This window comes from Calcarisporiella thermophila (assembly GCF_041956535.1).
Source record: "Calcarisporiella thermophila strain CBS 279.70 unplaced genomic scaffold VTP21scaffold_8, whole genome shotgun sequence".
Lineage (NCBI taxonomy): Eukaryota > Fungi > Calcarisporiellomycota > Calcarisporiellomycetes > Calcarisporiellales > Calcarisporiellaceae > Calcarisporiella > Calcarisporiella thermophila.
The window spans coordinates 905,709-925,384 of NW_027192198.1; the positions used below are offsets into that span (position 1 = coordinate 905,709).

Consider the following 19,676-nt stretch of genomic DNA (forward strand, 5'->3'; position numbering starts at 1 on the left):
CACTTTTTCTTTATTTATAATCAGTTACCTCTAATTTATGCATGAAGTAATACAGTTCTTTAAATTCTACTTCCTTTATCCCCTCTTGGTTGGCCCTTGCTCTGCGCCTCTTCTCCATCCCGTGTGTATATTGACATCCTGCCAAGACCAACATGGCTTTTGCTTCGCACAGTCACATCATTACCTTTCTTTGCTCGGATGATATGGAGGCTGCCATTAAAGTTAAAGATACAAAGAGATAGTTTACAATGGGACATATATACCTCTAGGTTTTGGAAGCGCCCTCTACGGAGTATGGAGGAGAACCGTCCTTGGTAGCAATGCGTTTGAGGAGAAAGTGAAATCTTGGGACAAACTGCGTTTTCTTGCTTTGCTTCAAGCTATCCCGAATTTTTCCTAGAGTATTTCACAGCGGATATCCCAGAGCGCCGAGACGATTTTGAAAACACGGAGTGAAGCATTTCTGTTTTCTTTTAGTTGAAGCCTTTCCCTAGCATTTCTACAACCCTTGATTGGAAAATGGATTCGACTCTCGCCGAGGTAGCCAAGAACTGCGCAATGCAGTTGCAAGTGTACCAGGATTGTGTTAATCGCAACCCGAAAAACTGGGAATCAGCTTGTATACAGCAGAAAAAGGCATTGACGAAGTGCTCGGAGGATCAGTAAGTAATTCTCCAGTAGATGTTGAAAAAGAAAGAATAAAAGGCTATTTGAAGTGAATGCGGAAGTCAACAAAGCGATGTTACTTGCATGGGCGAACTGAGCGAACATGCAAGGGCACTCGTAGCCCCAACTGGTGTCTCAATGTCTCTCAATGTCTCTTGAATCTAACTGTTTCCCTCTACCCATTCTTTAGTGTTCCGGTGTTAAAATTCGTAAAGTCTCGCTGTTCTGCTCAAATCTCAGGTTACGACACCTGTCTGTCCGAGAACGCATCCGAACCAGAAAAGTGCATCGACGCTCTAAAGGAACTCTACTTTTGCACAGAAGCGGCCTCCGCAGCATTCAAGATGGAGGAGCAGAAGAAAGAGACCGAGAAGGACTGATGGAGCGGGACAAAGGGACCCTAGTAGAAGTGAGACTATGAGGGAGAGGCCTTGCGATCATAGAGAATATTCCTTTTATATTTTTATATTATTGCCATATATGAGTGTATATTTTCTTCTTTATCTACCACCTCTAGAGGAATAGAACTGGTTTATACTTTCTCTTTATTTCATTTTTTTTTTCTTCTCACTTTTGCTTCCCTCAATAATCACATTTTTTTCTGAAAAGACACTGTTCATTTCTTCCAAGCACGATGCCCTAAATATTCGAGTAAAGGCACAAATGCAACAATGCAAGTGCTCTGGTCCTGTTGAAGGTGTCGAGAGACACAAGCCTCATGTCGTCTGAGAGTACAATATGTGTGAATTCAAAGTGCCAGGATCTCCAGGGGCAGACGGGATACAGGAGCTGAAGCGGCAATAGTAACTAACTAACACAGTAATGGGAGAGCTAACGGCAGGTGCAGCCAACGCTCGTTTTCATTCCCTTTTAGGGACTACCAATTGACCTGTGACTAACAGGAAGGTTGTACAGTTTTATTTACATAGTTACTTGCTTCACCCTCTCTCCTCGCCATTTCTCTCTGCTCGGCATTAGAGCGCAAAACCCTATTGAGAAGGCAGTCACGGAATCCTTGTGTGCTTTTCCTTCTAGGAGAGACCCGCCTTTTCTCCTCACACCAGGCCAGGTTCAATCAACACCCCTTGAGATGATAGATGCATACAACATATTTGCATCAAGTTGCGCGGCTGTTGTGGCAAGAGTTCTGACCCATCCTTGTGAGTCTGAATGCTATCATTCTGAAGTTGTTTGCCCCATTTCTCCCTGTTAACGAAGCTTACTTCTGGTGTGGCCCATTCATGCCCCGCTCCTCCTCATAGTGGACACGCTCAAAACTCGGCTCCAAATCTCGGATCAGCCCCAGACCTCCATCCTCCAGTTTGCTCTCCGCCTCTCGCGCGAAGACCCTCGGCATCCATGGCGACCATTCTACCGCGGGCTGCCCGTCGCCGTTGCATTCGGAGTCCCTGCCCTCAGCATCTATCTTGCCACGTATGACCAGGCGAAAAGCTTCCTACCGCAGGTGGGGGGAGAGGGTCTGGAGCGAGAGACGGTGGTGAATCATTTGTTGGCGGGCGCTTGTGCGGAGTGTGTCAGTGGGCTGGTGTGGACGCCCATGGAGGTCATGAAGAACCGCCTGCAAGCGGGGGGCGACGCAAGGGCTGGCGAGGAGCTGACGCGCGAGTCCACCCGACGCCTGGCGGGTGAAATCTGGCAGAAGGAGGGGGTACGAGGCTTTTTCCGGGGATACTGGCTCTCGTTGGCCGTCTTCGTGCCCTACACGATGCTCTACTTTGCGCTGTACGAGGAGCTGAAGCGGGTGGCGCGGCTGCACTATGCCTCCCCCGCCCCCGCCCCCGCCCCGACCGCCTTGCCTGATGAGGCGCAGGCGCTTCCGTTTCACATGTATCTCGCCTGCTCGGCGGTCTCCTGCGCCTTTGCGTCCTCGGTGTCCAACGTCCTCGACGTGGTCAAAACACGCTGGCAGGTCATGACCTCCAGTCACACCTCAAGCTATTCACCGCTTCCCCTCGAGCTCCATTCCACTCCCGACTCCGGCTCGCCCCCCGCCACCCCCTCTGGCCATGGTCGTCCGGAAGAGGGCCGAACGGTGCGAGAGGTCGTGGTTCGCATGTGGAGGCAGGAGGGCTGGCGGGGCTTCACCCGCGGAATGCTGGTGCGTGCTCTGTGGATGGTGCCAAGCGTGACGGTGAGCATGACGTGCTTTGAGATGCTGAAGAACCACCGGGTAGATGTGCTGGGGATGGCTGGCATGACCTCCGCCGCGAAAGAGAGTATTTGATGATTTTGTTTTCGCCCGTCCTCGCCTTCTCTCGCCTCGTATACCTCCGCTATGATCGGCGAAAGCGCCGCCTGCCGACGTTTATTGATGTGTGCTCTGTGTTTATCCGTTTCTCTGATACACCCTCTCTCTTTCTCTCTGTCTGTCTGTCTGTCTGTCAATATATATTTATATAGATATGTAGAAGATTATTATTGGGTTTAAAGTATAAACGAAACCGACGTCAACAATACCAATTACGGAGGGGAAAAAAAGTGGGACAGATAATAATAATAACAACGAAGAAAAAGAAATAGGCTACGAAAAAAAAAGAGTAAGAAATAGAAGAAGAAGGTATTTAAAATGGAACACTATATTCACATTAAAGTGAGAAGGAGGAGGGGGGGGGGGGGAAATCGCTATACATAAGATCGTCGAAAGAAAGCGAGCCGGAGCGAGGGGATGAAAGGGGAAACGACCCTCATGGTGGGGGAGAGGGAAACAAAAGAAGGCGGGGAAAGAAATAGTGATAAAGTACATCAAGAGAAACTGCATACAAAATAGACGGCTGGTAGTACAGAAAGTACAGAAAGTCGGCGGGCTATTCCGACCAAACGACCTGATACACCTGGCCCCCGAAGTGGATGGTGCGGGGCAGGAGGGTGCACGGCCGGAACGGGCGCTCGCCCGTGTCCTGGGAGAGCCGCTGCAGCAGCACGGAGGCCATGAGGGTGTCGCGCAGATCGTCGGGCAGGGCGGACGGGTAGGGGGAGAAGCCGCCCACGTACTTGGCGGTCGGCACGAAGGCAACGGGGGCGTCGCTGTGCTTGAGGAGGGCGGGCGCGGGCCGGTGGTCGGCGAGGTAGGGCTGGTCGTCGTGGCCAAGCGAGGAGTTGGAGGAGGAGGAGACGGACGAGGAGGAGAAGGAGCGGGAGCGCGGTTCGGAGAGCAGCGGCGGGGAGGCGGAGGAGAGGGCGTCGTGGTCGTTGAGCAGGATCTCCATGCCGCGAGGGGAGCTGGACTTGCGCCGCTTGGCGGGCGGGGGCGGCGACAGCACGGCCGGCGCGAAGCCCGCGGGGTCCGCGATCCCGGTCCCGCTGTCCACCCGTTCCATGCCGGCGTCGCTTCTTCTTCGGCGCTTTCCGCGCAGGGGCGCGCCGCCGTCCAACAGCAGGCTCCCGTAGCCCGGCTGCGAGGGCAGCAGGCATTCGTCGGGGAAGCCGGGGCCGAAGAGCGGGACGAGCTGGTGCCGGAGGGGGAAGCAGGTGCGGCGGGCCAGGATCCGCGCCTCGTCGCGCGAAATCCAGGTGCCCTGGATCTTGAGCAGGCCGCCGCGGATCTTCTTGACGTGGAGGGCGGGATTGGCATCGACCATCTTCACAATGTCGGATTTCGAGCGGCCCAGCGCCTTCCATATTCCGGTGAAGTGGACATCCCCTATCGGCGCAAGGCTTCCGTCAGAATCATCCACACCAGCCATCATCCCCGAAGCAGCACCTACCTGTCTCGCGGTCCCACATGATCGGGTGATCATCGACGGAGTACTCGTAGACGGGGATGTAGCCTCGGGAGTCGAGCGACGTCGAGTATTTTGCGCGCTTGACCCGGCCAACCTTGAGCGGCCGGGAGTCCGGGGGCGGTGCGAACGGGAAGGGGGCGAAGGGCGAGGCGGAGTCTGGGTCCGCGGGATGTGAGCCTCGGAGCATGGTGATGGCGAGGAGTGGGGGGGGGGGGCTCCACCAGAGCGGGGGATTGTGGGTAGATGGGGAGGGTCGAGGAGCGAGGAATGGCGCAATGCCCAAGGCTGGAGAGAAAGCTGGGAGAGCGGAAGGAAAGCGGAAAGCGGGAGAAAAAAAAAAAAGAGAAATATGGTTTTTTTTAGCGAAATTGTGGCAATCCAACCACCTCGCACAGTCTTAGAAAGTAATAGGCTGGGCGGGCGCGGGAGGGGGCGGGTCGAGCGCGGAAGTCACGCGAAACACCCCGGCCAAGCGAGGGAAATCGTCGGGTGGAGGGGGCGGGTGGAGCCGATCTGGAAGCGTCCCACCCTCAAACAAGCAGCGTGCGCCCGCGAAAACAAGGGCGGCGGAAAACAAGCGCGAGGGCGAGGCCTGCGGGAGGGCGCAGAGCAAGAGAAGGGGGTCAGCGAAAGGGGAATCTCAGCATCGGGCCTTGAAGCCTCGAGCCAGAAAGCACCGCACCAGCGGCTGCTTTTCCTGGAACCCATCTAACCTTAGAAATCCGAATTTTCCCTGGATTGCCGAGAAATCGAAGCTCGATGGTGTTCGTGGCACTTTGTGAAATGCCCAAAGGCGGAGTGCCAAGTTTGAGGTTTGTGGCAAAAACCGGCTGAGACGCGAGCGAGCGAGAGCTCAGGAGGGGGCAGGGGGGCACCGCTCGAAAAGAGACCAGAACACGCGCGGGCGGCGACGAAGGGGGCGGCGGGCAGGAGAGAGAGAAGAGTGGGAGAAAGGGGAGAAAGGCCGCCGCGCGGTGTCTTTTATGAAATATTTGGTGCGATTTGGTAAGCGAGTCATTTGCGGGCGATTTTCCGCGGGTTTGGGCATTGAGGGGCGGATGGCCTCAGGCGATGGAGCATGCCCACGCGACGCCGGCTCCCTCATTGCTCCCATAATGCCCATCTCCCTTTTGGAGGTTTATTAATTTCTCTGGGATCAGAGCCGGCCGATCCTTCCCCGTTTTGCGCCCCTGCCTGCTCACCAGGAACGAGCGGAAATGCCTCTCGGCCTCTTTCGTGGGCCCCCGGGGCATGCATTCCTCGCCCGCCCATCCCTCACGCCTGGCGAAAATCGGCCCAGATGCGAAGCAGGATCAGGCGGCCAAGTATGCGGCCGCGCTCCCCCCCTCCCCCTCCCCTCCTCCTCCTCTGGCAATCCATGCACCTCCGTCTGCAGCAGATGGGTTGCTCGCAAGCTGATGCGGCCATCGTCCCTGGCGAAACGCCGGGTTGCGAGGGCCGCGGATGCGCTTGTGGGCCGAACAAACGAGGTTAAACACCGCTTGTGCTCGCCCCGAGATCTTGCGACTGTTCGAGTGCATCCGGCAATATGGCCTTTTTGTTCTTAGCGCAAGTCCAAACTCCGCCGCCAATTCCTTGGAAAATGTGCGGACGCGGTTTTGGATCAGTGTTCGAAAATGTCTTTTCGATTCCTCAAACCCTCCGACCGATCTCCCTCCCTCCCCCTTCCTCGGCTAATTGAGATGCCTCTATTTCTCGATGTGGGCCAATGCATCGCGTACAACTGCATGTCCAAACCCCCGCATCTCCTAATGAACCCCCCCCCCCATTCGGATCCCCCTAGGATGGCTTGCATGTTTTAATAGATTCGGCTTGCCAGCTGCAAATGGATGGCTTTTTGGCGCCTCCAGTGGGTATGGATCCCGCAAAGCCCTCGGCCCTCCTGTCCCTAAAACAAAGGAGAAGGGGGGGCAATCCAGGTCGAGATTATCTCGACGAGGCGTAGCTTGCCTCCTTAATTTCTTCTCCTGCTCCCATTCAAGCCTCGCCTCTATTTTTTATTTTACCGAAAAACCGAGACTGAAAATATCTTCCTTTCACCGCCTTCACCGCTCAAGTGGCAGGGCGGCTGACAAGGCACAGACCGAAGACCTCTCTTTTCTCGCAAGTACAGGACACAGATCGCAAACAGGCCCTGCCAAACATCCAACATATGCGAATAGCAAAACAAGAATGAAGTTTTGAAACCTTGAGCGGGAATCCGTGTAGATCACAGCTTTGACCGGCTCAAGAGGCACTCTTTCGTGGTTGTCTTGTCTGCGCCAGCTCGACAAACATCGGATTGACCTCCCCCTACCTGGGCCACCTCCTCCTTCTCTTAGCAGCCAAGCTCGAAGCCTTCCATTTCTCCGTCAGCCCAGTATGAACGGGATAGCACCGGTCCGAAAGGGAGGTCTGGAGGGCCTCCCCCCCATCGTCGCAGAGGTACGCAAAACCAATCCATCTCTCCCCTTGGGAACTCTCGCGGAGCAGTTCAAACCAGGAACGCCTGTACCATAGCTAGGCCTATAGCGGTTAATATTTCAAATAGGAATGGTAGGAGGGTCGGTGTAGAAGGCCAATCCGCCCGCCTCTTTTTGCTCTGCATGAGCCCTAGTAGGCAGCCGTGCTCCCTCTCCTATCATGGGCCTGCTAGCCGTAAACAGAGAGCGCCATGGAGGTCCGGGTTAGGTTAGAAAGACAGGGCCTTGAAGATGCTTTGTATCCTCGATGCATGCCCGTCTCGAGGGCTGGAGTGGATCCAATGCGCTGAGCCACCTCGATTGGGAAATTCCCTGAGAAGAGGCAATTAAGTAAGCCAGATCAGGCTTCTGTGGCTTGGAAGGAAATTGTTCCAATCTGGGGGGGATCTGCATGATGAGGAGCGGCATTTCGGAAGGCTTTCCGCTGCTTCCGGAATGCAGGATTTTTCACTGAATTGGATGCAAAAAAAAAAGAGATTGGTTGAGCATCAACGAATGCTGATTCCTCTACATGAACCCAGCCAAATAAACAATGGTCCCCTCCAAATTCAACCTGGTCCCGTTAGTCACTTGATATAGTAGAGTACGTTGTGCAAACATTCGTTCACGTTATCGACATGCCGTGAGAAGATCCTCTTCGGACAAGCAAAACAATTGCACTTCTCTTCAGGGAAAGAAGCGGCTGAGAATGCCCTATAGTAGGCAGAGATCATGTGGATTCTCAGGGGAGATGTGCGTCGAAACAGGACGGTTTCAAGTCCGCAACGGTGATGAAGGCGGCCATCACTCGCTTCGAAAAAAAACTCGAGTAAGTTCTCTTTGAATTTCTAGTTTTCTTGCATCTGTTCTTCCCCACTCTATATGTAGATGCACTTCAGCTTTCTGCGTGAATTTCGTGACGCTAAGGAACTGGAGGGTAAAAAACGAATTCTCTACAAAATACAGGGGAACTGGAAAATTATTCTACTCGGATATCCTAGAGGTAAGCAGGGCATGTGGAGAGGTCTTCCTTGCTCACATGAGATGGGAGCGGCAGAACCCCTAAAGAAATAGACCAGCTCACGTTATAGGCGGGTGCATGTTTGTGAAATTCTTCAGCATGGTGGATGCAGAAAGATAGCAGAAATTGCAGAGCCAGGGCTAATACCGCATCGGTCGACTGATTCTGCGCACCTTGTTCTATGCAAGAGGATGCGCTGTAATCAAATATTACGACTAGGTCCTGGGGGTAGGAACCCGGCTCTTTAGCTCTCTGCTGCTATAAATACCCATCGTCATTCCTGGGATTGCCGTTTATTCTTCATCCTACTTCTTCAGTTTATCAATTCATCGTAGCCCTCATGGCCAAAGCAATCGGATTGACCCTCTTACTCACTCTCTTTGTCATTTTTCAAATGACCAATGCCCACGCTATCCCTAAGTGTCAACCGCAACTCGGAAAATGCAAGGAAGATACCGACTGTTGCATTGGCCATTGTATCCTCAAGGGTACAGCTGGATTATGCCAGCCCCTTTAAATAGGCTCTTGTTTGCTTTCTTAATTTCATCAAGATGGAGCTTCCTCCTGACATAAGCATGTATGCTTTTATATGGGTGCCCATGTTTATCTACATTTACCTCCGTGGCCTATCTTGCTAGTCTCTTAATTTATGAGGCTCTCTTGGAACTATGAATAAACTTTATTTTTTTTCTTTGATGCAAAGTTGACTCCCTGAGAGCGAAAATGACCGACATTAAAGCAGCAGTATGATTCTGTTATTTCAGCGGTTATCCCTCGCTCTGCGCTTTCAAATTGAGAACTTCTTGACGAGAACCTTTATACCTTTGTCCAAAAATGGGCCACTCGTGGAACACTGAAAATGGTAGGGTGGAGCCCGAACCAGACCTGCTCTACCCTTTTCGGATCCTTTGTCTTCACACATCACCTGGGGTCCCGGCTGTATCTGTTCTCGAAATACCTTTTATAAAAAGAAATAGAATAAATCATATTCCCGTTGCATTGCGAATTTAATTAAAGATTGGAAAGGCATCGGAGGGGAGGATAGAGTACCCATTGGACAACCATTCTTGTTGTCCTGGATCATGGCCCATCGGGGACCGATATTATGTAAGAATGACGCGGGCTAAAGACGGCTCCGTCCCCTTCTCAAACATAGAGTTACCCGTCCATTCAAGGTTTAATGCCAGGTCTGCCAAGAGGTGTCTGCCGGTCGGATAGGAACAAACCTTCGATGCTGATGCTGATTTCCAATCGGCTTTTACCGAAGAGAGATAAACAGTTCCCGTCCTCCTGAACACTATCCTCATCTGTTACGCATTAACCTAGAGTAGATAGAATTATTTACGGGAAGAGAAAATCATCCCTCATAGAAAACCAGGAGAGCCAGCAAGACTTCAGGAGAGTAGCTTAGGAGCTGATTGATCTAATGGGCACTCTAGCTGATTCAGCAACTTATTGTGCAATTAGGGGAAAAAGAACCCACTCTCCTCTATTGCTAAGGATATACTGGGTGTTCATTCATCCTAGTAGCAAGACCGGAAAAACTGGGAGAGGTTTTGCATAGAGAGAGCAAGTCCTTGAGCGCGTTTGACAAGGCCCCGGCCGCGCAGGAGTTGGAACTGACTTTGGAGCAATCGGTGGGGCTGCTTTGGAAAGCCACGGACGGCAGCCTTGAGTGATTCGAGTTTCATCCCGGCTTTTCCCTTTTACATGACACCGCAACATTTCAAGCCTATGTCAAACAGGACAATATCCCATGGACAGCGTTTCAGGATTTTTGGTCACGACGCTGCTTGGCAACTCGTCTCAACGCCGGCTATGGGTCGCAGCTAGAGCGGTGCGGGGTGAGAGCGTAGGCAAGCGGGAAGGATCGGATCCGTTTCCCCTAGGTTTTATGACTGGATGCCAAGGCTATGGCGGATGTTTCAGAAAGAGCTCGTTCTTCCTTACATGGGCTGCTTTTCATATAGTCAAGAGCGTCTCAGGCTATTTTTAACCCTAGTATAGTAATTTTGCCTCTCCGCTTCCATATATGTGGGGCGGGCCGTAAGCCCAAACCTCCTTCTCCTTTTCCTCGATTTCCTTGTGCGGCTGGTTTGCCGCTGTGGAAAACCCTAACAAGGCCAATGACACTGGCGGATCGGTGAGATAAAAACTCCACGTTTTTTCCATTTTACTCCTTCCATTTAATTTTTTTCCCTTGCTCGTGTTCGACCGGCAACTGTGCTGCTTCATCCACCGCTTGACGTCGAACCCTCTATGCATGCCCCCAAGTTATACTCCAATGCGGTAAAGCTCTTCCAGATTCGCGTCGAGACCATGGTGCCAGGCGGCGGGGAAGGCGAGGTGATCCTCCATGGGATGGCTTCGGAGGCATCTGGCTACAGATTGCGTGGCACCCTGGTGCTGAGCCTGAGCGACAATTTCAACGTGAAAAGCATAGGCTTGCGCTTTCTGGGCGAAATGAAGATCGGATGGGTAGAGGGTAAGTTGGATGGATGGCGGTAGGCAGCAAGGCTTGTTCTAATGCTCCTCATTGGCTCTCTTGCGGCGTTTCTCTCCTGTTCGCGTCCTGAAGCCTCCTCAACTCCGTACCAGAAATCGTGGAAAGAGGACCGAACGCTCATGGACCACACCTGGACCTTCGTCTCGTCGCTGCACACGCTCCCGCCCGGCAACCATGTCTGGCCGTTTGAGATCACCCTCCCAGGCTCGACCCCTGAAACCGTCGCTCCCATTAACGCGAACCATTCCCAGGTCCTCTACTATCTCAAGGCGAGCATCGATCGGCCGGGCCTCTCCTCCAACCTGTCCACCAAGCTCCCGATCCGAGTCATCAGGATCCCGCTGTCATCCTCGCTGGATCTGATGCAATCCCTGGCGTTCGTCAACTGCTGGGAGAGGAAGGTCCGGTATGAGGTCGTGCTCCCCTCCCGGGGAATTGTGAAGGGAAGCCACTTCCTCGCCAATGTCCGGCTGGAGATGCTGTCGAAGAAATTGTTCGTCCGCGGGGTCAACTGGGTGTTGGCCGAGGTCCTGACTCTGACCGTGCAAACGCAGAGGCGCGCCATCGACACCGTCCTCGCGGCCGGGGGTCAAGATGTCGAGACGGCGCATTCCGAGGAGAAGCCCAATTATGACATCCTTCTCCCGATCAAAGTGCCTCAGAGCGGTCTACGCTGCGACGCAGACATAGCTGGTCTGCGCATACGCCACAAAATCACCTTTTACATCATGATCTCGGATAGGAGAAGGCATCATATGCAGCTCTATATCTCGCTGCCGGTGACGATCGTCGATCAGCGGTTCGGCGAGATGGTGAACACGCTCCCCACCTACGGCGAGAGCTTCTCCGTCCCCGCGATCGCCGGCTCTCCGGCACAAACCAGAGAGCCCTTGGGCGCGTCGGATTATATGGGCTTGGCGCAGGCTCTCAACGGTGAGAGCGAAGCCCCGGGCCTCTCCCCCTTGGAAAGGCTAAAATTGATGCGACTCCCCTCGTACCGCACGGCCTTGCGCGAATCACCCCTCAACTTACCCGTCTCCGACTCACTACCCTCATACCTGGATATCTCGAGTCGTCTGCCCAGCTAGACCCGCGATGGCCTCGCTATCCTCCTTGTATTTACCTCCTCATCCCTCTGTGGGCGCCCTGGTAACCATAATAGACGTGTAGTATTAATGGGTATCCACTAATGCCTCCATCCTCCCGGGTTATGTATATTAATTATTTTTTATCAATAATGTATATAGCTCTTTCTATTTTTGTTTTCCCCTTCTTTGGGGCCAGTGTGCATACTGTATTTAATGTATGCGGTTTACTTTTATTGAGGGGGGAAGAGGAAAGGGAAGAACTAATCGTAAGCGTGGTTGTATAAAAAAAATAGTCGTCATCAAAAGAAACAGAGGTTGTAACAAAAAAAAACACACACAAGGTTACTGGTCCTTGTTGGTGGTCTTCTTGGTACCCCGAAGCAGACCAGTGCGGCGAGCCGCCACAAGACCCACCTTCTGACCAGGGGGAGCAAACCGCGACACGGTCGAGGCATGGCCGATGTGCTGGTGGTTACCACCTCCGTGGGGATGGTCCACGGGATTCATGGCCACACCACGGGTCTTGGGCCAGGCGTTGCGCTTCACTCGGTACTTGTGATACGCGCGGCCAGCCTTGAGCAAGGGCTTATCGATACGCCCGCCACCGGCCACGATGCCGATCATGGCCCGAGCATTACCACTGATCACCTTCTTGGCCCCCGACGGAAGCTTCACGCGCGTCTTGTTGGTCTCGGGGTTGTGGCCGATGATGGTGGCGTAGTTGCCGGAGCAGCGGGCGAGGGCGCCCCGGTCTCCCACCTTCTCCTCCACGTTGCTAACGATGGTACCCTCGGGCATGGCCGACACGGGCAAGACATTGCCGACGGTCAGCGCGGCCTTCTTACCACAGTAGATGAACTGGCCAGTGTGGAGACCCTCGGTAGCGACGATCGTCTCCGTGCGGAGCTTGTACCTACATTCCACCACGAAACGGCCCCGTGTTAGTCCCGGTTCATCCATCGATACTGCCAATGCGGCGGGGATGCCATCCAGCAAGGATGCTGGTAAGGCCTGCTTAGGCTAACTTACCGATAAGGATCCCGGAACACAACCTTGGCAAGAGGGGCACCCCGTCCGGGATCGTGCACGATTTCCTTCACAATCCCGCGGATATATCCATTGCGCTCTGCAAAATCGAGGGCTCGGAATTTGGCGGCACCCTTGCGACCGGCCGTATGGGATTTGAAGATGCCACCGGCACCTTTGCGTTGGGCACGGATTACACGACCCATGGTTTAAATCTAAATCGGAAGAGGGAGAGACATGAAAGAAAGCATGAGAACATGCCGATCTTGGTAAAAACATGGGAAAAGCTCGATCGCCGCATTCCATTTTAAGAGGGACATGGTTTCGTTTCCATCCCCTCGATCCATTCCATCCAATAGCCCCCCTCGCGAGGACGGAAACTAGCCCATCCCTCGCCCTCCCCTACTCATCCATCTATCGATCTGTCCATCCATCCATCCATCCATTCTGCCGCCCTCCTCTAGACTACTCACCGGCTTAAAGTGTTAAGGGGATTAGAGAGGAGGATCCCTAGGTCGATGTCTCCCTTCGACTATTAAACATTTTTTAACCATAATTAAGTTAATTAACTTGTTGAATTTAATCTTCCGTCTAAAAAATGTCGAGGGCAGGTGAGATGTACTATTTACCGAGGGTTACAGAGATATTATCAACAAATAATATAAAAAGAGGGAGCGGAGGGGGGGAGGGGAGGCGTCGTTGGGATAGAGCCGATCACTAAGGTGTAGTGTCGACAGGATACTGGTCAAAGGGCTGAAGGAAGGTGGGAGGAAAGGAAAGGAAAGGAAAGGAATGAGAGAGGGAAGTGGAGGCGGGAAAAAAATGAAATAGAATAGAGATGTAGGTGTAATAATTGTCCAACAATCCCAATATGAAAGGAAAAATAAAATACCAGAGGATTAATAAAGAAAAGATATACGAAAAAGGGGCGATAAAATGGTGCTGGATATATAATTTATGCTAAATATTCTGCCAGTCTCTCGACCACCTGATTCATCGAAGGGCGCTATGGATGAAGCAAAACCCACAATAAAGGGGTGTGAGCGAAGCGACCTGTAAGAAAATAAAGTAGTATGGGTACCTTCTTCGGATCCTTATGCCACATTTCTTGAATCAGCTCCAGAAGTGAGTTGGGGTATTTTCCTATCAGCGTCTGTAACGATGGCCGCACCCCCTTATCCCGCACCCCTTCATACAGCTGATGCTCTGTCATGTCTTGGTAGGGATATCCGAGCTCTGCCCAAGTCAAAATCTCCCAAAAGATCAACCCGCACGCATACACGTCTACTTTCTCGGAGTACCGCGGGTTGGTCGACCAGAACTCAGGGGCCTGCCATTGTGGGGTGCCACAGAGGGTGGTGAGAGAGGCGTTGGCCCGAGGGCGGATACGGGCGAGGCCAAAATCATTGATCTTGGCGCGGAAGTCGGCGGATATAAGAATGTTCATGGATTTGAGATCGCGGTGGATAATGGACGGACGGCGCGCATGCATATAGGAGACGCCAAGAGATATGTCGTGCATTAAAGTGACCTGAGCGCATTCGAAGCAAAAAGAAACCGGGTTAGTGTTGGAACAAGCCCACTCTTCCGCAGCCCCTTACCTGCACGCTAAAGTTCGGCTTTCTAGTCTTGCGCATGATGTCGAATAGATCACCCTCACAGAGCTCGGTCACAATGCAAAGATGCTTTGCGTTGGTACACACTCCGATGAAGCGGATGATATTTTCGTGGCAGAGCTGTCTAGTCCAAAAAAAAAGTGCGGTAGTGTGAGTTGGGTCGATACCAGGGGAGAGCAAAATAGACACCTACTTCAGTACATTGATTTCGTGCTTCATCTCCATGATGTCCTCCTCCGTAAATTGGGCAACTCGCAATTCGCCAATGGCTACTGGTTTACCTCTGTAAACCCCCGCAAAGCAATCTTTGAATCCGCCCGAGCCCAGTCTCTTGCCGATAATCAATTCATCGTAGGAAATCAATTCATCCTGGCCCGATTTGTCATCAAGGAACAAGGTGCTAAAGCGTTTAGAGTTTAAATCGCGCTCATAGGAGGGCGAAGAGAATTTGGCAGGGTAAAGGCGGGGGGTAGTCGGTGCGGGTATGGGTTTGGTATTTTGCTTCTGAAAAAGGGAAGGGGGGAAATATTGAAATGTTTAGATCCAAAAATTATCGTATAAATCAATACCCAATCAAGAAGCGCGTTTATGAGCTTTTCTTTAGAACCCTCTGTGGGAAGCCCTACATGAATAATAAACATTTAGGATCTACCCATGGCTTGGGAATGGGTGCGCTGCCATACCTCGCTCTTGACAGAGCGCAATCAGCTCCGCTAGGATCTTCTTGTTCAAAGTAGCCCATGTCTCGCGCTAAGGATGCGCAATGAAAGTTAGCACGGGCAATCGCCGAAGGAAATGGAAGTATAACGACGTACCTCTAGAGTGTCGTCAATGTGTCGCGTTATCCTCTGGAATTTGGGGCGCATGGTAGCCATGGGGGGGCAAGGCGTTAAACGAGTATTCAAGTGTGGCAACAAAGAGGGGCAGAGGAGATATAAGATGATGGGGTATTGTAGAATGGAAAGTATAGAGATTGTGGGCAAGCGTCTTTTTTTCTTTCTGTATAAAAAATGGTTCACTACTTCTTACTCAAATATCTTCTCCAAAAATGGGATAAGTCGATGAGGGATTCAATTGATGCCCTTTAGAACACCAACGAAAAATCCCTGGGCAACCTTCTAAGCGCGCCTCAATTTCTTGCCTCTCAGGGGGCCTCAGGGCAAGGCACGCTTCCAGTGGAGTTAGTGGTGATTTTGTGGTGCTTCAAGGTTACGACGACGGAACACCTTTGTGCAATGAGGAGGGGATAGCCGGCGGCAGTCACGATGCTAAGCCATCGTGTATCGTTGCGATGTGGGGGATGGGTGTAGTCAAATGTTAACGTGGGTCTCTTTCGTGGCAGCGCGCGAGACGAATACATAATCAAACCTTTAATATTCTCTTTCTGTTACGCGCCTTCGATAGCAAATAAAGAAAGAAATCAACACTAATATAACCGAGGCGACGAAAGAGGAATTCATCAGTAGGAAAATGCAGGCATCACAGCCACCCCCCCCACAGCAACACGGACAGCGCCCCCCATTCCCGGCTGGACCCCGGCCACCTATGGCACCAGGTATGCGACCGCCGCCTGGCCCCGGGATGGCCCGCCCTCCATTCCCACCTGGCAATCGATCACAGGGTCCCGGAATGCCATCACAAGGAATGGGAAGACCTGGGGAGCCTTTAGGTGAGTAGATGCACATCATCTATCTTTAGATCGAAATGGGTTTATATTGTTCCGCGCAGATGAAAGGAATTATTCTCCCGATCTACTCTGAACTCCCTTTTCGCTAACTCTATTGCATCGATGTTAACCATTTTCATCCCCTCCCTTATTTTCTAATCCTGCTTAGGTCCTGGAATGCGTCCTCCAATGGCCGGAAGGGTATCGCCACTTCCACCTGGCAATCGACCACCTCCTCCCCAGAGCGGTCCTCAAAACATACCTCCAGGCCAGCGGCCTCCTATGCCTTACCCGGGTGCCCAACCCGGCCATCCGCCTCCTAATGCTCCTGGAAGCTCTCCTATGGGACGGCCTCCATTCCCTCAGCAGCCAAGACCTGGAATGCGTCCTCAAGCCGCTCCTCAACAGTTCCCCTCTCAAGGCCCCGGGCCTGTGTCATCCGTAGATGAGCAATCGGTGTTCACTCCTCAGGATGCCGTGACATCAGTAAGCAACCAGATGGATGCAATGAACTTGAATCAATTCGTAAGCTCTTTTGATGACGGATCCTCTTTCTTCCAATTTCTTAATGTATTGTGTGTTCTCGACATCTAGAGACCTGCCGGTGGAGCAAAACCTCGCTCTAAACGAGTATACGCTACAGATAATGTTTCTCCTCAAGAGGCCATCCCACAAGTCCCTCAGCCGGGCATCCCTCCGCAACCGCCTCAACCAATCGGCGTTCAGCCGCAAGGCATACAGCATCCTCAGCAGCCGGCTCCTCCAGGATATCCTCAGCAACCTCCTGCATTTACCCCTGGCCATCCCCCCCATGCTCCGCAACAAACCCCTCCTCAACACCTTCAGCAACAACAGCCTGGTCCGATGCATGCTATGCATGCTCATCCCCAGCAGCAAGCGCGTCCACGGATCGATCCTAACCAAATCCCGTCGCCGGTTATGGTACAGGAGCAGGATCAAGAGCATTTCGCGCAACAACCATATATGACGTGCTCAAAGACTGCGGTCCCCCTCGCAAGTTCGGACTTCCATGCTATCGATGAGGGGAACTGTGTTCCGCGCTTCATGAGAATGACTACGTACAATATACCCTTTAGTGAGGGACTCCTAAACTCGGTGCACATGCCCTTGGGAGTTGTGGTGCAGCCGCTGGCGAAACTGCGTCACGACGAGGTGGGGACGATTGCCAATGCTCCATCCCCTTTTGATTTGTGGTCTCTAACCAGTTTTGAAACTATGTTTCTAGGGTCCTATTCCGGTGATTGAAACGGGTGAGGTTGGTCCTGTGAGATGTCTACGGTGCAAGGCGTATATAAACCCTTTTGTCTCATTCACGGAGGGCGGACAGAAGTATACATGTAATATGTGTGGGTTTGGTAGTCAAGGTAGAGTGGCGCGTCATTTTGATTTTTTTCGAGCGGAATTGATCCTGAGTTTTGGTTTGAATTTTTTTTTTTTGGCTCCAACTCTAGTGCCACAAGAGTATTTCTGCAACCTCGACATGATGGGCCGTCGCCTCGACTTTGAACAACGCCCTGAACTTCGACACGGCACCGTTGAATTTACCGTTCCTCGCGAATATTCATCTCGTGATCCCGCGCCAGGTGCCTACGTCTTCGCCATCGATGTATCCTGGAACTCGATTCAGAGCGGAATGCTAGAGCAATGCATCGAGTCGCTTAAAGCGGTGCTCTTCGATGAAACGCGCATTCTGCCCGAAGGAGCTCGTGTAGGAATAATCACTTACGACCGAACAGTGCATTTCTACAACTTGTCGGTGAGTGTCGTCTAAAGTGATCGCCGCATTCGTTTTCTTTTAATATTTTGCCTAAATACTTTTGCCGCCACAACTATTAGCCCCAGCTAGATCAAGCCCAGATGCTGGTCGTCTCTGATGTGAACGATATGTTTGTTCCCCTCAGTTCCGGCTTCCTCGTTGATCCACTCGAATCTCGCCAAGTGATCACCGATTTGTTTAACGCTCTGCCGAACATGTTCAAAAATAACAAGATATCCGACCCGGCATTTGGCGCTGCGGTGCAGGCAGCCCAGCAGGCGATGGCCAGCACCGGCGGGAAACTATTGATTTACTTGACTTCGCTCCCTCTGAGTGGTCCAGGGACCCTGAAGTATAGGGATGACCCGAAGCTATACAACACAGAGGGAGAACGCAAACTCTTCACCCCCCAGGATGCTTGGTACAAAACAATGGCGACGCAATGTGCAACGGCGGGCGTGTGTGTCGACCTGTTCCTCTTCCCCAGCGCATATGTTGATGTTGCCACACTATGTTTGTATTTTGTATACTAGGCCACTTTTATATTTGCTGGAGTGACTGAGCCTTTTTTTTCCAACTTAACAGCGGTGCTACCCTCACAGACGGGAGGAGACACTTACTTTTATCCGCAGTTCGTTCGTTCCCGGGATGGCACTCGCCTTACCCACGATATCAAACATAATCTCTTACGAGAGCATGGCCAGGATGCTGTGATGCGTATTCGTTGCTCCACCGGTCTGAAGGTGGTCGAGCACCTTGGGCACTTCCATTCGCGCAATCCGACCGACCTCGAGCTGGCCGGTATCGACGCGGATAAGGCGTTTGGGGTCATTCTTGGATATGACGAGCGGTTGGACGATAAGCAGCCTGCCCATATTCAATGTGCTTTGCTGTACACGACGAAAGAGGGATCGAGGAGAGTGCGGGTACACAACTTGGCCGTGGGTGTCACAAACTTGGTTGGGAATGTTTTCCGGCATGCTGAGGCTGATGCATCAGTGAATCTCTTGCTTAAAGGAGGTAAAATATCTACCGCAAATTAGCAAAACCCTAACGCGAACACTAATAGCGAGGTGCTTTTCTCTTTCTTCCAGCCTTTAACCAGGCGCTTGAGAAGCCCCTTAAGGATGTGCGCGAGGCTCTTACCGAGCGATGTGCCAAGATCCTGGCAGCATATCGCAAAAACTGTGCATCCTCGACCTCTCCTGGCCAGGTAAAGTTGAGAGGGACTGTGTGTAATAAAAGCTTAATTAACCAATGCATTTTAAAAAAAAAACTCAGCTTATTCTCCCAGAAGCCTACAAATTGCTACCCCTTTATACGCTTACCATGCTCAAGTCGAAAGCCCTTCGGGGTGGTCCCGATCTAAACGCAGATATCCGTGTATACACCATGCGGATGATCAAGACCATGGGGGTTTCGGAAACTATTGGGCTGCTTTATCCACGGATGTTTGCCGTGCATGAGATGCCCGAGAATGTAGGCCTTAGTCCCTTTTGAAGCCATGCCGATGGATCAAGGTATATTCTAATTTATTTTGGGAATTTTAGGCTGGGCTATCGGAAGAAACTGGTCACTTCAAAACCCCTCCCCTTGTGCGGGTGTCCTACGAGCGCCTCAATCCGGCGGGAGCTTATCTTCTTGAAAATGGCCACCAGATGTTTATCTGGATTGGCCGCCAGATCGAATCGCAATTCTTGCGCGATGTCTTCCAAGTCGAACACATCGAATCTCTTGACCCCAATCTGACCGCACTTCCGTCCCTCGACACGCACATCTCCAGACAACTTCGTGCGCTAGTAGAGTTCCTGCAAGGACAGCGCAGGCAATACTTGGGGATGAGATTGGTGAGGCAACAACTAGACGCGCAGGCTGAAGCCGAGTTCGTCTCTTTGCTAGCAGAGGATAAATTTGGTGGCCCTGGGGGAGAAGGGCTGTCCTATGTAGACTATTTGCTGCATATGCACCGGAGAATACAGACAGAGATGGAGACAGTACGGGTTGAACCCCCACCTGCGGCAACCGGTGGCTGGCATTTCTAACCTTTTTTCTTATTTGGTGAATGCGATAAAAGTATTTTGGAGCGTACGGTAATGCTTTTTTTT

General features: G+C 52.1%; 12 protein-coding genes across 12 annotated transcripts; 7 read left to right on the forward strand and 5 right to left on the reverse strand.

The window, feature by feature from the left end:
* Positions 1-519: 519 nt before the first annotated feature.
* Positions 520-1,046, forward strand: VTP21DRAFT_11216 (uncharacterized protein; the record flags this gene model as incomplete). The annotated part of the gene is made up of 2 exons (XM_069390638.1): positions 520-662; positions 857-1,046. The coding sequence occupies 2 exons, from the start codon at positions 520-522 to the stop codon at positions 1,044-1,046; spliced, it is 333 nt and encodes a 110-aa protein (XP_069252766.1).
* A 710-nt stretch (positions 1,047-1,756) lies between these two features.
* VTP21DRAFT_11217 (uncharacterized protein) lies at positions 1,757-2,911 on the forward strand (the record flags this gene model as incomplete). The annotated part of the gene is made up of 2 exons (XM_069390639.1): positions 1,757-1,826; positions 1,929-2,911. 2 exons carry the CDS (start codon positions 1,757-1,759, stop codon positions 2,909-2,911), a joined length of 1,053 nt encoding a protein of 350 aa, XP_069252767.1.
* Positions 2,912-3,491: 580 nt separating this feature from the next.
* On the reverse strand, positions 3,492-4,596 carry VTP21DRAFT_11218 (uncharacterized protein; the record flags this gene model as incomplete). Its single annotated transcript, XM_069390640.1, has 2 exons — positions 3,492-4,327; positions 4,392-4,596. The coding sequence occupies 2 exons, from the start codon at positions 4,594-4,596 to the stop codon at positions 3,492-3,494; spliced, it is 1,041 nt and encodes a 346-aa protein (XP_069252768.1).
* A 210-nt stretch (positions 4,597-4,806) lies between these two features.
* Positions 4,807-5,523, reverse strand: VTP21DRAFT_11219 (uncharacterized protein; the record flags this gene model as incomplete). Its single annotated transcript, XM_069390641.1, has 3 exons — positions 4,807-5,001; positions 5,092-5,239; positions 5,300-5,523. 3 exons carry the CDS (start codon positions 5,521-5,523, stop codon positions 4,807-4,809), a joined length of 567 nt encoding a protein of 188 aa, XP_069252769.1.
* Positions 5,524-5,660: 137 nt separating this feature from the next.
* Positions 5,661-6,375, forward strand: VTP21DRAFT_11220 (uncharacterized protein; the record flags this gene model as incomplete). Its single annotated transcript, XM_069390643.1, has 4 exons — positions 5,661-5,734; positions 5,806-5,899; positions 5,978-6,130; positions 6,214-6,375. The coding sequence occupies 4 exons, from the start codon at positions 5,661-5,663 to the stop codon at positions 6,373-6,375; spliced, it is 483 nt and encodes a 160-aa protein (XP_069252770.1).
* A 577-nt stretch (positions 6,376-6,952) lies between these two features.
* Positions 6,953-7,605, reverse strand: VTP21DRAFT_11221 (uncharacterized protein; the record flags this gene model as incomplete). Its single annotated transcript, XM_069390644.1, has 3 exons — positions 6,953-7,061; positions 7,148-7,204; positions 7,463-7,605. 3 exons carry the CDS (start codon positions 7,603-7,605, stop codon positions 6,953-6,955), a joined length of 309 nt encoding a protein of 102 aa, XP_069252771.1.
* Positions 7,606-7,622: 17 nt separating this feature from the next.
* On the forward strand, positions 7,623-8,409 carry VTP21DRAFT_11222 (uncharacterized protein; the record flags this gene model as incomplete). The annotated part of the gene is made up of 3 exons (XM_069390645.1): positions 7,623-7,700; positions 7,760-7,874; positions 8,210-8,409. The coding sequence occupies 3 exons, from the start codon at positions 7,623-7,625 to the stop codon at positions 8,407-8,409; spliced, it is 393 nt and encodes a 130-aa protein (XP_069252772.1).
* Positions 8,410-8,974: 565 nt separating this feature from the next.
* Positions 8,975-9,888, forward strand: VTP21DRAFT_11223 (uncharacterized protein; the record flags this gene model as incomplete). Its single annotated transcript, XM_069390646.1, has 3 exons — positions 8,975-8,999; positions 9,420-9,567; positions 9,624-9,888. 3 exons carry the CDS (start codon positions 8,975-8,977, stop codon positions 9,886-9,888), a joined length of 438 nt encoding a protein of 145 aa, XP_069252773.1.
* A 263-nt stretch (positions 9,889-10,151) lies between these two features.
* Positions 10,152-11,486, forward strand: VTP21DRAFT_11224 (uncharacterized protein; the record flags this gene model as incomplete). The annotated part of the gene is made up of 2 exons (XM_069390647.1): positions 10,152-10,377; positions 10,471-11,486. The coding sequence occupies 2 exons, from the start codon at positions 10,152-10,154 to the stop codon at positions 11,484-11,486; spliced, it is 1,242 nt and encodes a 413-aa protein (XP_069252774.1).
* A 342-nt stretch (positions 11,487-11,828) lies between these two features.
* Positions 11,829-12,718, reverse strand: VTP21DRAFT_11225 (60S ribosomal protein uL2; the record flags this gene model as incomplete). Its single annotated transcript, XM_069390648.1, has 2 exons — positions 11,829-12,399; positions 12,516-12,718. 2 exons carry the CDS (start codon positions 12,716-12,718, stop codon positions 11,829-11,831), a joined length of 774 nt encoding a protein of 257 aa, XP_069252775.1.
* A 749-nt stretch (positions 12,719-13,467) lies between these two features.
* Positions 13,468-15,003, reverse strand: VTP21DRAFT_11226 (uncharacterized protein; the record flags this gene model as incomplete). The annotated part of the gene is made up of 7 exons (XM_069390649.1): positions 13,468-13,518; positions 13,594-14,043; positions 14,114-14,252; positions 14,322-14,632; positions 14,698-14,750; positions 14,812-14,878; positions 14,944-15,003. 7 exons carry the CDS (start codon positions 15,001-15,003, stop codon positions 13,468-13,470), a joined length of 1,131 nt encoding a protein of 376 aa, XP_069252776.1.
* Positions 15,004-15,598: 595 nt separating this feature from the next.
* VTP21DRAFT_11227 (uncharacterized protein) lies at positions 15,599-19,613 on the forward strand (the record flags this gene model as incomplete). Its single annotated transcript, XM_069390650.1, has 10 exons — positions 15,599-15,797; positions 15,964-16,319; positions 16,389-16,967; positions 17,041-17,179; positions 17,267-17,571; positions 17,652-18,084; positions 18,157-18,591; positions 18,666-18,784; positions 18,853-19,050; positions 19,122-19,613. 10 exons carry the CDS (start codon positions 15,599-15,601, stop codon positions 19,611-19,613), a joined length of 3,255 nt encoding a protein of 1,084 aa, XP_069252777.1.
* Between the last annotated feature and the right edge of the window lie 63 nt (positions 19,614-19,676).